At 37.9% G+C, this 12,310-nt stretch overlaps 1 protein-coding gene across 1 annotated transcript in view; it reads left to right on the top strand.

The window, feature by feature from the left end:
- Positions 1-343: 343 nt before the first annotated feature.
- The window catches only part of SCN1A (sodium voltage-gated channel alpha subunit 1), a 96,223-nt gene continuing 84,256 nt past the window's right edge, over positions 344-12,310 (top strand). Inside the window, exon 1 of the mRNA XM_070357846.1 lies at positions 344-649. Within this exon, the coding sequence (XP_070213947.1) occupies positions 386-649 (264 nt within the window). The 5' untranslated portion in view covers positions 344-385. The remainder of the gene's footprint in view (positions 650-12,310) is intronic.

The raw sequence follows: 12,310 nt of genomic DNA, 5'->3' as shown, positions 1-12,310 counted from the left end.
TTGCAAGAAGCTGGGGGAGGGGAAAATAGAGAGTTGCTGTTCATTGACATTAAATTTCAGTTGCATAAGATGAATAAGTTCTAGAGATCTAAATGACTTTGTGCCTATAGTTGACAATACTGTCTTGCACGTTTAAAAGTTTGCTTAAAGGGTCATGCTAAAGATCTCAAGTTAAATGTTCTACCTACAAAAAAAAAAAAGAATTTATATTTAATTATTCCATTTGGATTTAATTGGAAATGAACTTTTCAGTCCTCTAGTTTGTATTGCATAACAGGAGGTTGCAGATATTAAGATCTTTAAAGCTCCTTAAAATATCTGTATTCTTTCTCTTTAGGACTTCATATGCAGAGTAAATGGTGATTAAAATGTGCAGGATGACAAGATGGAGCAAACAGTGCTTGTGCCACCAGGACCTGACAGCTTCAACTTCTTCACCAGAGAATCCCTTGCGGCTATTGAAAGACGCATTGCAGAAGAAAAGGCTAAGAATCCCAAACCAGACAAGAAAGACGATGATGAACATGGCCCAAAGCCAAATAGTGACTTGGAAGCCGGAAAGAACCTTCCTTTTATTTATGGAGATGTCCCTCCAGAGATGGTGTCAGAGCCCCTGGAGGACCTGGATCCCTACTATATCAATAAGAAAGTGAGTGTGTTTTATCAGGCATATTTTGCTGCTTTTTGCCTTATAGTATACCTTAGACTCTTAGAGCACCAACATATGCTAAGTTAGCACAAACTCTAAGTATCCTTCTCTTTGGGAAATAGAACACATTTGTGTATGCTTTATGCATATATATGACAAATAAATTGATTAGATCATAACAGATGGAGCTGTCCCAAATGTACACAAAAGATATCTAAAAACAAATGTAAGTCATAGGCAGCTATTTTGACAAATTAAAAACTTCTCCCCAGGGATTGTGTTTACTATTTATGAGTTTTCTGTACCTGAAAATCCTGAAATTGTCACAAGTTATAAAGATCTCAAAAATGTTGGTATTAATTTCTCATAGAACAAAATTTGATACCACAAGGATTTTCAATTTTTATATTATATATAAATACTATGTTATATATAATACATCAATTAAGTTCCTGAAATTTTTTCATTTGGGAAAAAACATTCCTATACAAACTATAGTTTAAACAATTATTTAATCTTTTGGTGGGAATATATTAATATTGGTAAGGATTAACAAAATCTAGTAATCTAAAAATACATAAATTTGAGTATTCATGCTCGAAGTGAATGTATTAAGTACTTATCCTTTCATTATGACCATGATTTCACCAAGTCAAGAAGAAAAATATTAAATAAAAAAAAATTATTATATTGATTTTAGATTAAATTTATGGCTTGTTAATGTGCAATATTTTATTATATTTTCCACCTAACACAACATATTTGTTAACTCTTGGTGGAAGGTACAGCACAAAGATTGTAATTAAGCAAATGAAATGTTTTAGTTAAATATGGTCCTTAAAAATACCCCCAAAACTTTTAGGGATGTTTTTGGTTGCTGGCACAATTATCATGTTAGTTTTTATGAAGTGCAGAAATTTGGAATTATGGTATGTTAATTCAAGGCAGTTTTGTAAATCACTTCTCATTGACTACCATAGTTTTCAGAGGTAGAAACCTCTTAGGTTCAGATTTTTTTTTAAAGTTGTCAGGCTATACCTGGTTTAAGTATAACAATTTTCTTTTTTAAAACTGATTTGTCATTTTACAGTAATGGAAGAGATTAATCATTTTCAATAGATTTATTATCTTTTATTTAAATTTGTTTTTTAACATTGTAGTATTAAATCTTAGTAGGTAAACCATTATCTGTTTCATAACTGCCATTTAAATTAAGAGAAAAATTGCATTTTATCATTCAGTCACTACTTTGGAAATTAATGATATCTGAAAAGCTAAAACCCATATTAAGCAGTCTACGAAGGGGTTATTTGTATTTTTTTTAAAGTAAAAATGTGATAAACCAGTTATTCAAACATTTTACCTTACTTAAAATTACTCTATTATTGAAGTTATGACTCTGATATGTTCTAGCCAGAAATTCATTGCAACTAAAGTATATGACTTTATTTATAGCCATTGGACATTTCCAAGCTACTTAGAGCTGCTATTATCGTGGGTTAGGTGGGCTCCATCCTAAGTAGGCATTTTGCTACCCCTAGACATCCAGTCCCCAGCTTTCCAGTAGAAATAACCATCTGAAAGTTATTAAAGTCACCCAGAGCCTACCACTTCATCAAACAGGATCCAAAGCCAGGATCCCGGATCCTCTGCCATGTCCTTATCTGTAAAACAATAAATGCATACATTGAGAAAGACCAAACTAATGCCTGTTGACAAGGGCGGCTCTTCTTTAAATAGAAACCAAATCATCCAATCAATCTTTTCCTTTAAATTGAAAAGTTTTTAGATTAATAAAGTTGTCATATTGAGCAAATGTCCCCAGACAAAGCAGTCCACAATTGGTTTATAATGAATTAGATATAACAAAGGATATAAAGACAGATGGAAAACAAAGTAATGTAAACCCTTCCGAATAGTTAAAAGAAAGGTCTTGAAACTGAGGATGAAAGACAGACTCTGAAGGAATGACTAATCTGCCAGATTCTTGTGCTGAAGTAACCCTTATAAACTTTGTTAGCTTCACATTCAAACTTGCCTTTACCATATCCTTATCTTCAAATGCACATTGTGTGAGGAAGGAAAAACATTCTGACATTTCGGAACAAATCTGTGCGCAAGTAGCACAACCTGATAAGAGAAATATTGTTACCAGAAAGGAGCTTTCCCCAAGTTGAGGCACGTCCATTGCTTTCACTTTGAGCTGACATCAAGCAAGTCTCCAAATTTAAGTCATTCAACAGAAATACAAATGAAACTTTTTGCAGGACTGAAATCCTTAAAAACTAACATGGCATGCTTGAGCTGTGTGTTTGAAATTTCCTTTTTTTTTTTTTTTCATCTTCACGTTTTAAAACTTTCTATAGTTATGTGTACACTCTTTTCTAGTTTTAAATTTTCTTTCATAATTGGATTGTTTCAGTATGGAGGAATAGTCTTAAATTCTGAATGTGTTTCCTCTGATTGATGGTAGAATGCTTAGAAAAATAATAACCTTTTTAAAATAATGAATATTTCTTTTGATATTTGACCAATTTCATTTTAGTGGCTTGGGTGTCTAAGGATGGCAGGGTGATCGTCATTAAACAACACAATGCATATACACAGTACTCCTGGCATAGATAAAGTGTCTAATGATGGAAGTGTCACTGGGGAAAAGCTTCCTAGGGTGAGATTTCCCATTCTCACCAATATTGAGGATGTGGGTTTTATAGCCTTTGTGGGTTGTAACATACAAATATTAATCAGGCTAGTGATTCCCCTAAGGCTTAACTCAAGTACAGTACTTAATGTGTCAGTTGTGTCTATATACCACATCTCTATAGTCTCCTTCTAAAAAATGTATAGAATAAACAAAGCAAGCCCCTTGTCAGAATGGCTGGAGAATCTTTGCTGTTTTAGCTTAAAGTGCAGTGGTGCACGAATATAAGGAATTTACCTGTAAGGAATAGAAAGAACACAAACCGCAGCGAAGCTGTCTGTGATCTTCTACAAAGACAATGTCAGTGCGCTTATGGAAATGTCACTGCTGATGGTGTATTTTCGGATGGCATATGCCCACATATATTTATCTCTTTTGCCCCAGTTTAAAATGTACTAATTACATAATGTTCAAAATTTCTGCTGAGACTGTTAAAATAGTTTAATCCATGGTCAGTGATATTGTGGCAGTAACTGGAAAAATAGTATCAACTGTCTCGTGAACATTCATGGCACATGAAGCATTCCAGACCCGCAGATGTTTTAAGCCTTCAGAAGTCCAAGGTAAGAACTAAGGAATAAATTAACAGTGCTATCAGAAAAGACCCACAGAATTTTCCACCCTGTGTTAACTTTGGTTCCATGGTCTTCAGAACATGATTCCAGGCTGGGTTCCTTTTTTGTTTTGTTTATTTACTGTGTGGCAAGGCACATTTTAGCTTGTGAACACACCTTTATTTCTTCGTGGGAATTTTTTTTTTCACAGTTTCCTTTCATAGCTTTGGTTGATATTGCACCATTTGGCTATACATTCAAATTCTTCACCCACTCTTTATTATAGAAAACTTCTTCCTTCTCATGTTCTTCTTAAAATTACAGATGACTCATTAGTATCCTTTTGACTGTGACAGTGTACTGGAAATAGAATGAGGTATTTTAGCTGTGCGGTGAAAATGGATGTTTGTTAATTATGGAATGTACAAATGTATCCATTTAAAAATGTACTCTTTACTTGACTGTCTCACCAACCATTAAAAGACAATTTATTCTCCCCTTTTATCAGCTCTTCTGAAAGAGATGCATGGCTCCTCTTTATTGGGGCTGCATGAAAAATCGGACAGGAACTTGTGATTTTAAATTCATGCCTGGTTTGTCATCACTACAGGAGTTTTTAATTGTTATGTGGGGTAGGGAGAGTTCTTTGTTTTGGTTTTAAACAAATAGAGATTTGGTAGTTTTTCTTGCAAAAGTAATTTAAAAGAAAATCAGAACAATAGATGGTAAAAGCTCATGATTCCATGAATTCTCATCTTCATGAATTTTCTTTGTATATCATTCAGTCAGTTCATTCAGTTCAGTCACTCAGTTGTGTCCTACTCTGCGACCCCATGAATCGCAGCACGCCAGGCCTCCCTGTCAATCACCAACTCCCAGAGTCACTCAGACTCACATCCATCGAGTCGGTGATGCCATCCAGCCATCTCATCCTCTGTCGTCCCCTTCTCCTCCTGCCCCCAATCCCTCCCAACATCAGAATCTTTTCCAATGAGTCAACTCTTCGCATGAGGTGGCCAAAGTACTGGAGTTTCAGCTTCAGCATCATTCCCTCCAAAGAAATCCCAGGGCTGATCTCCTTCAGAATGGACTGGTTGGCTCTCCTTGCAGTCCAAGGGACTCTCAAGAGTCTTCTCCAACACCACAGTTCAAAAGCATCAATTCTTCGGCACTCAGCCTTCTTCACAGTCCAACTCTCACATCCATACATGACCACTGGAAAAACCATAGCCTTGACTAGATGGACCATTGTTGGCAAAGTAATATCTCTGCTTTTCAATATGCTATCTAGGTTGGTCATAACTTTTCTTCCAAGGAGTAAGCATCTTTTAATTTCATGGCTGCAGTCACCATTTGCAGTGATTTTGGAGCCCCCAAAAATAAACTCTGACACTGTTTCCACTGTTTCCCCATCTATTTCCCATGAAATGATGGGACCAGATGCCGTGATCTTCGTTTTCTGAATGTTGAGCTTTAAGCCAACTTTTTCACTCTCCACTTTCAACTTTCATCAAGGCTCTTTAGTTCCTCTTCACTTTCTGCCATAGGGTAGTGTCATCTGCATATCTGAGGTTATTGATATTTCTCCCGGCAATCTTGATTCCAGCTTGTGCTTCTTCCAGCCCAGCGTTTCTCATGATGTACTCTGCATAGAAGTTAAATAAGCAGGGTGACAATATACAGCCTTGATGTACTCCTTTTCCTATTTGGAACAGTCTGTTGTTCCTTGTCCAGTTCTAACTGTTGCTTGCTGACCTGAATACAGGTTTCTCAAGAGGCAGGTCAGGTAATCTGGTATTCCCATCTCTTGAAGAATTTTCCACAGTTTATGATGATCCACACAGTCAAAGGCTTTGGCATAGTCAATAAAGCAGAAATAGATGTTTTTCTGGAACTCTCTTGCTTTTTCCATGATCCAGCAGATGTTGGCAATTTGATCTCTGCTTCCTCTGCCTTTTCTAAAACCAGTTGGAACATCAGGAAGTTCATGGTTCACGTATTGCTAAAGCCTGGCTTGGAGAATTTTGACCATTACTTTCCTAGTGTGTGAGATGAGTGCAATTGTGCAGTAGCTTGAGCATTCTTTGTCATTGCCTTTCTTTGGGATTGGAATGAAAACTGACCTTTCCCAGTCCTGTGGCCACTGCTGAGTTTTCCAAATTTGCTGGCATACTGAGTGCAGCACTTTCACAGCATCATCTTTCAGGATTTGAAATAGTTCAAATGGAATGCCATCACCTCCACTAGCTTTGTTCGTAGTGATGCTTTCTAAGGCCCACTTGACTTCACATTCCAGGATGTCTGGCTCTAGGTCAGTGATCACACCATCGTGATTATCTTGGTCGTGAAGATCTTTTTTGTACAGTTCTTCTGTGTATTCTTGCCACCTCTTTTTAATATCTTCTGCTTCTGTTAGGTCCATACCATTTCTGTCCTTTATCGAGCCCATCTTTGCATGAAATGTTCCCTTGGTATCTCTAATTTTCTTGAAGAGATCTCTAGTCTTTCCCATTCTGTTGTTTTCCTCTATTTCTTTGCATTGATCACTGAGGAAGGCTTTCTTATCTCTGCTTGCCATTCTTTGGAACTCTGCGTTCAGATGTTTATATCTTTCCTTTTCTCCTTTGCTTTTTGCTTCTCTTCTTTTCACAGCTATTTGTAAGGCCTCTTGAGACAGCCATTTTGCTTTTTTGAATTTCTTTTCCATGGGGATGGTCTTGCTCCCTGTCTCCTGTACAATGTCACGAACCTCTGTCCATAGTTCATCAGGCACTCTGTCTATCAGATCTAGTCCCTTAAATCTATTTTTCACTTCCACTGTATAATCATAAGGGATTTGATTTAGGTCATACTTGAATGGTCTAGTGGTTTTCCCTGCTTTCTTCAATTTAAGTCTGAATTTGGTAATAAGGAGTTCATGATCTGAGCCACAGTCAGCTCCTGGTCTTATTTTTGCTGACTATATAGAGCTTCTCCATCTTTGGCTGCAAAGAATATAATCAATCTGATTTCAGTGTCGACCATCTGGTTTTGTCCATGTGTAGAGTGTTCTCTTGTGTTGTTGGAAGAGGGTGTTTGCTATGACCAGTTAGCGCCTCTAAAATTACCAGTCACCCAGGCTCTCCCTCCCTTAGTTTTAGAGCACTATAGTTCACTTTTAGATATTTCTCCTACCCACCGTTTGTTTCTTCCTTATGTCCCTTTCTTCTTTGTCACCTTCCTGTCTCTGGCTCAGAAGCAATCCCAAGTTGATGAGAGCAGTAGTTAAATAACAGTTAGCATTTATCAAGTACCTGCCATATTAGTAAAACTTAAAATGAAAGTGACGTAAACTCAATGGAAAATAGTTTTTAAAACAAAGAATCAAACAACTAAACGTGTGTATAGGGTAAATCTGGTCTTAATATTAAAGGATCCAGTACCTAACGCAGTGTCATCAGGACACAGTCCTTTTGCATTTCTCACTCTGCTTCCACCTATACCAGCTGCATTCACAGGCTGGTTCTTCCCACAAGATGGTAGAAATAGCCATCAGTGGCACAAAACTGATGGACAAAAAATTGATAGCACAAAACTGGGACTTCCCTGGTGGCTCAGAGGTTAAAGCGTCTGCCTGGAATGTGGGAGACCCGGGTTCGATCCCTGGGTTGGGAACATCCCCTGGAGAAGGAAATGGCAACCCACTCCAGTACTCTTGCCTGGAGAATCCCATGGAGGGAGGAGCCTGGTAGGCTACAGTCCATGGGGTCGCAAAGAGTCGGACACGACTGAGCGACTTCACTTCACTTCTTCACTTTAGCACAAAACTAACTTCTACAGCCTAGTAACTCCAAAGAACTCATTTTTTCTTCAAAACTTCTCCTGGAATTCATTTTACTAGGTCACATAACCTATTCTGAATCAGCCACTGTAGCCAAGGATTTGTGATGATCTCATTGGCTAGATCAGTGTCAAATGTTAACCAGTGTTGCCAAGGGATGGATCAGCTCCACCCAAACCATGTGGCTAGACAGTGAGGCAGCGGTTTTCTGTAAAAGGAAGAGAGAGAGACTGTGACAAAGGTGTGCTAGATAAACAAAAGCCAAGCTCTGTCTATGCTTTAGGAAATTTACAGTTCTTATTTAACCAACATGCCCTTCCAAGATAATTCTTATCTTTATTTTAAAATGATGAAACTGAGGTAAAGTAATTTTCCTAAGATCATAGGGCTATTAAGTAACAGAGACTAGATTTCAAACCAGATCCTTCAGCTTCTATGGCTTATTGCTATGCTACTCTGGATTTGCAGTTGTCACACTAATGAAGAGAAGCCAGCGATGGAATCTAAATAAGCCTGTTGCTACTTTTCCTGCCTCTCCACACAGGCCACTGTGAAGCTGTCCTCCTCATCTCCTCGGCTGGCAGTATTTCCCAAACCTGACTTGTTGCTTCACTACTTCTACTCAATCAGGGCCTGCCTTCATAAAAACTAATATCTTTGAGACTCAGTGGCTCTAGATCAGTTCCTAAATTAATTAGAAAATTACATTTCCCATCAAATTTTAATAGTTTTTTTTCCACATTTTTTTCCAAAGAGGACAGATTCAGGTAACATGAATTGTGTGCCTCTGTAAAGAAATGCCATTTAAATTGGGATCTCAAGTGTAGAAAGAAGAGAGAAGTCTTCCATGGGAAGGGAACAGCCTGTAAGAAGACATGTAATATATTGGGACTGTAATAAGTAAAAGGAAAGTAAGATGTGGTTGGGGAGATGGGCTTGGGGCTAGATCAAAGCTCCAAGAGTTTGATGTTTAAGGGAAAAATAGTTCTCTGAAGGCTTTGGGTAGAGAAGTGACGATGTTCACTTTTTGCTTTTAAGATCAAGTTGGGGGTCTTTATAGAGGTCTGGTCTAGATTTTTGACAATGAAGACAAAGAATAATGGATGAGATAAGAATCCATTTTGGAGACATAATGCTTAAGTATTAGATAGGAACAGTGTCAGACTTTATTTTTCTGGGGCTCCAAAATCACTGCAGATGGTGACTGCAGCCATGAAATTAAAAGACGCTTACTCCTTGGAAGGAAAATTATGATGAAACTAGATAGCATATTCAAAAGCAGAGACATTACTTTGCCAACAAAAGTCCGTCTAGTCAAGGCTATGGTTTTTCCAGTGGTCATGTATGGATGTGAAAGTTGGACTGTGAAGAAAGCTGAGCACCAAAGAATTGATGCTTTTGAACTGTGCTGTTGGAGAAGACCTTTGAGAGTCCCTTGGACTGCAAGGAGATCCAACCAGTCCATCCTAAAAGAGATCAGTCCTGGGTGTTCTTTGGAAGGACTGATGCTAAAGCTGAAACTCCAGTACTTTGGCCACTTCATGTGAAGAGTTGACTCATTGGAAAAGACTCCGATGCTGGGAGGGATTGGGGGCAGGAGGAGAAGGGGACGACAGAGGATGAGATGGCTGGATGGCAGCACCAACTCGATGCACATGAGTTTGGGTGAACTCCGGGAGTTGGTGATGGACGGGGAAGCCTGGCATGCTGCAATTCATAGGGTCTCAAGAGTCGGACACAACTGAGCGACTGAACTGAACTGATTAGATGGGAGCAAACGGATGGCATTGTTTTTTGAATATGAAATTTGGGAGGAAAGAAACTGAGCAGCAAAGTTCCAATGTGAAAATTGGCACTGCTTTGTTTTAACTTATGTTAAAACACATAAGTTTTAACAAGTGTTTGTGTATATATTTGAGTTTGTATACACAAGTGTTTGTATGTGTATATATTTGAGAACCAGAGATACTTACATTTTTAATCCTTTAATCCTTGTGTTTATATGGCACTTGGAATTCATTAAGGAGATTCACATGTTTTATTTCATTTCTATCCTTTAGACCACCCTGAGGTTAGTAGTATTATAATCTTCTCCATTCAGATGAAGAAATTGACATGGAATAATTTGCCCAAAGTCTTCACACAGCAACATCTGTAATAAAACTGGGCCAATTAGTCCTTTTCTGTCAATGAAAAATTAACTGAGCATGGACTATGTACCATAACCATGTTATAGGCTAAAGATACAGGGATGAGAAATATTTGACCCCCAGATTTTATCAATTTACTGGTGGTTATAATTTTTTCTCTCCGTCTGAGGCAGAGGCAGAAGCATCTGTAACTAACTGATGAGAATCCAGTTGGGGACCAATTATGGGGTCATCTCTAGCACTGGCCCCACTGCAACTATTCTACCCAGCTAAACCTTAGGGACAAGCAATTTTACAGATTCTTTTCTGGGTACATATTTTTCTCCTTTGCATTAACTTAAAGCAAAAATTAAAAAAAAAAAAAAAAAACAACTATGAGGCCTTGAGCCTGCAGATGTATTTTTGTTTGTCTCATGCAATACTGTTTAAAATTTTGAATTAGTGTCTGAGATTTATAAATCAGAAGATTGCACAAACATGTGTAAACCTGAATATTTAGGTTTCTCACACACTATCAGATCTGGCATCACTGATTTGCATACCAGAAATTAGCATGTCTCTTGCACTGTCTAGCCGCTGTGGGGTGTTGGTTTGTGATCTCTGGCTTCAAGACAATTAAATGAGGGCTGGATATTAAAGCTTGGTGGGCCATGGGCAGGCTTCAGTTCACAGATTGTTCTTTAGGCTGGTTATCCCTCATCTAAGCAGAAAAGTAGAATGAGATTGGGAGAGAAAACGTTTTGTAAATTATTGCTCACTCACTTTGGAATCAGGAAGAGAACCTGTGAGAAAGCTTTCCATCCCTCAGTGAGCCAGGAAATGAGGGAAATCTTGGCCTGAATCCACAGGTTATTAAAAAAAAAAAAAAAAAGGCAAAGAAGTAGGTGAGATAATTTAGACAGCTTATAGGGAAAAAATATAATTAGATTCCAAGGAATTGGCCCACAGTGAAAGATGTCCCCAGAGATATGTACTAATGGGAATCTCTTGCCTTTCTATGCAATTATTTACACCCAAAGCTCTGAAGCATCTCTTCTGCCATGTGGTATCATTTTGCCCTTTCTTGCTGGAACCTCTTCTCAAGCCAACAGCTTAGAGCTAGAAAAAGGTTGACCCCACTTCTCGAAGAAGATAGAGCCAGGGAATTTCCCTAATTTGAATGCCAGGGTAATATCAAAGTGGGGAGAGAGTTGCTGCCCAATTTAGAAATCTGTTACCACTTTTAGAGCGATGATTTCTTATAAAGAGTGATAGAGTTCCACGCTGTCATTACATAGAATTCTATTTCATTAGGAATTACATAGGCTTTTGAATCTATGTGTAAATATAAATCCTTTCTTTGGGAAAAGATGGTCAGAGTTCCAAACAGTTGACCTCCAAGCACATTTTTGGATTACAGTATAAGTACATGTTGAAAATTGCCTCTCTAAATTTTGAGGCTAAAGAATAAACGTAATCGACCGATAGCATATTCTGTTTTTCTATTATTCGTGGTCACTGCTCACCTTCTTCTGTTATTTCTTTTGCTTTTTCCAGTACATTTACTATAAGAGCAGGCAAATTGAGTTGGCGTCGATCTTTTTATTTGGCAATTTTTAAATAATGTTTAGATAAACACAAAGCTGGGCCTTAGGTTTAAACTATTTAAGAAGGAAAACACCTAGATTGAAAGAAATATTAAGATAATGGACATAGTTTTTAAGGGAACTGGGAAACTATAGTTTGTTAAATTCAGTGTTCATCCTGAAGGGAAAAGATAAATCATCTTCTAAAGTCTCAGAGACAAGAAGGATTACTAAATAGTTAACAAGTACAGATTCATAAACAATAATCCTACCAAACTAGTATAACTTAAGTTGACTTAAGTCTTATTGACTATGCAATGTATAAAGGGGAAAGATTTCAATGCAGGTGCATAGCATAAGCATTGATAACAAAAACAGATTCATAGTCCTCCTATTGCAGATCACCCTAGTTATTCATTAAAAGTACAGAACACTGGACATCACAATCTGACTTACTAAATTAGAATCACAACACCTCTGTGAGCTTAGTGCATGAGTGCGTGCTAAGTCACTTCAGTTGTTTCTGATTCTTTGTGCCTCCACAGGCTATTGCCCACTAGGCTCCTGTGTCCATGGGATATCCCAAGCAGAATACTGGAGTGAGTTGCCATGTCCTTCTCCAAGGCATCTTCCTGACCCAGGGATCGAACTCGTGTCCCTTACGTCTCCTGCACTGGGAGGCCGGTTCTTTACCTCTAGTGCCACCTGAGAAGCCCCAAGTTTAGTGTATTGTATTTTCCTCATTTTGCTTTCTAGACTATTACACTTTGATTATCAGGAGTGTTAACCTGCTTGGGTTTTTGTTGTTGTTTTCTTTAAAGCTGGAATGGATTTTTACCTAACAAAGCTTGCTGAAGAGAGTATGACCTGG

The sequence above is a fragment of the Bos mutus genome, chromosome 2 (genome assembly GCF_027580195.1).
Source record: "Bos mutus isolate GX-2022 chromosome 2, NWIPB_WYAK_1.1, whole genome shotgun sequence".
NCBI classification, from domain to species: domain Eukaryota; kingdom Metazoa; phylum Chordata; class Mammalia; order Artiodactyla; family Bovidae; genus Bos; species Bos mutus.
This window is presented reverse-complemented; position numbering and strand designations above follow the sequence as displayed.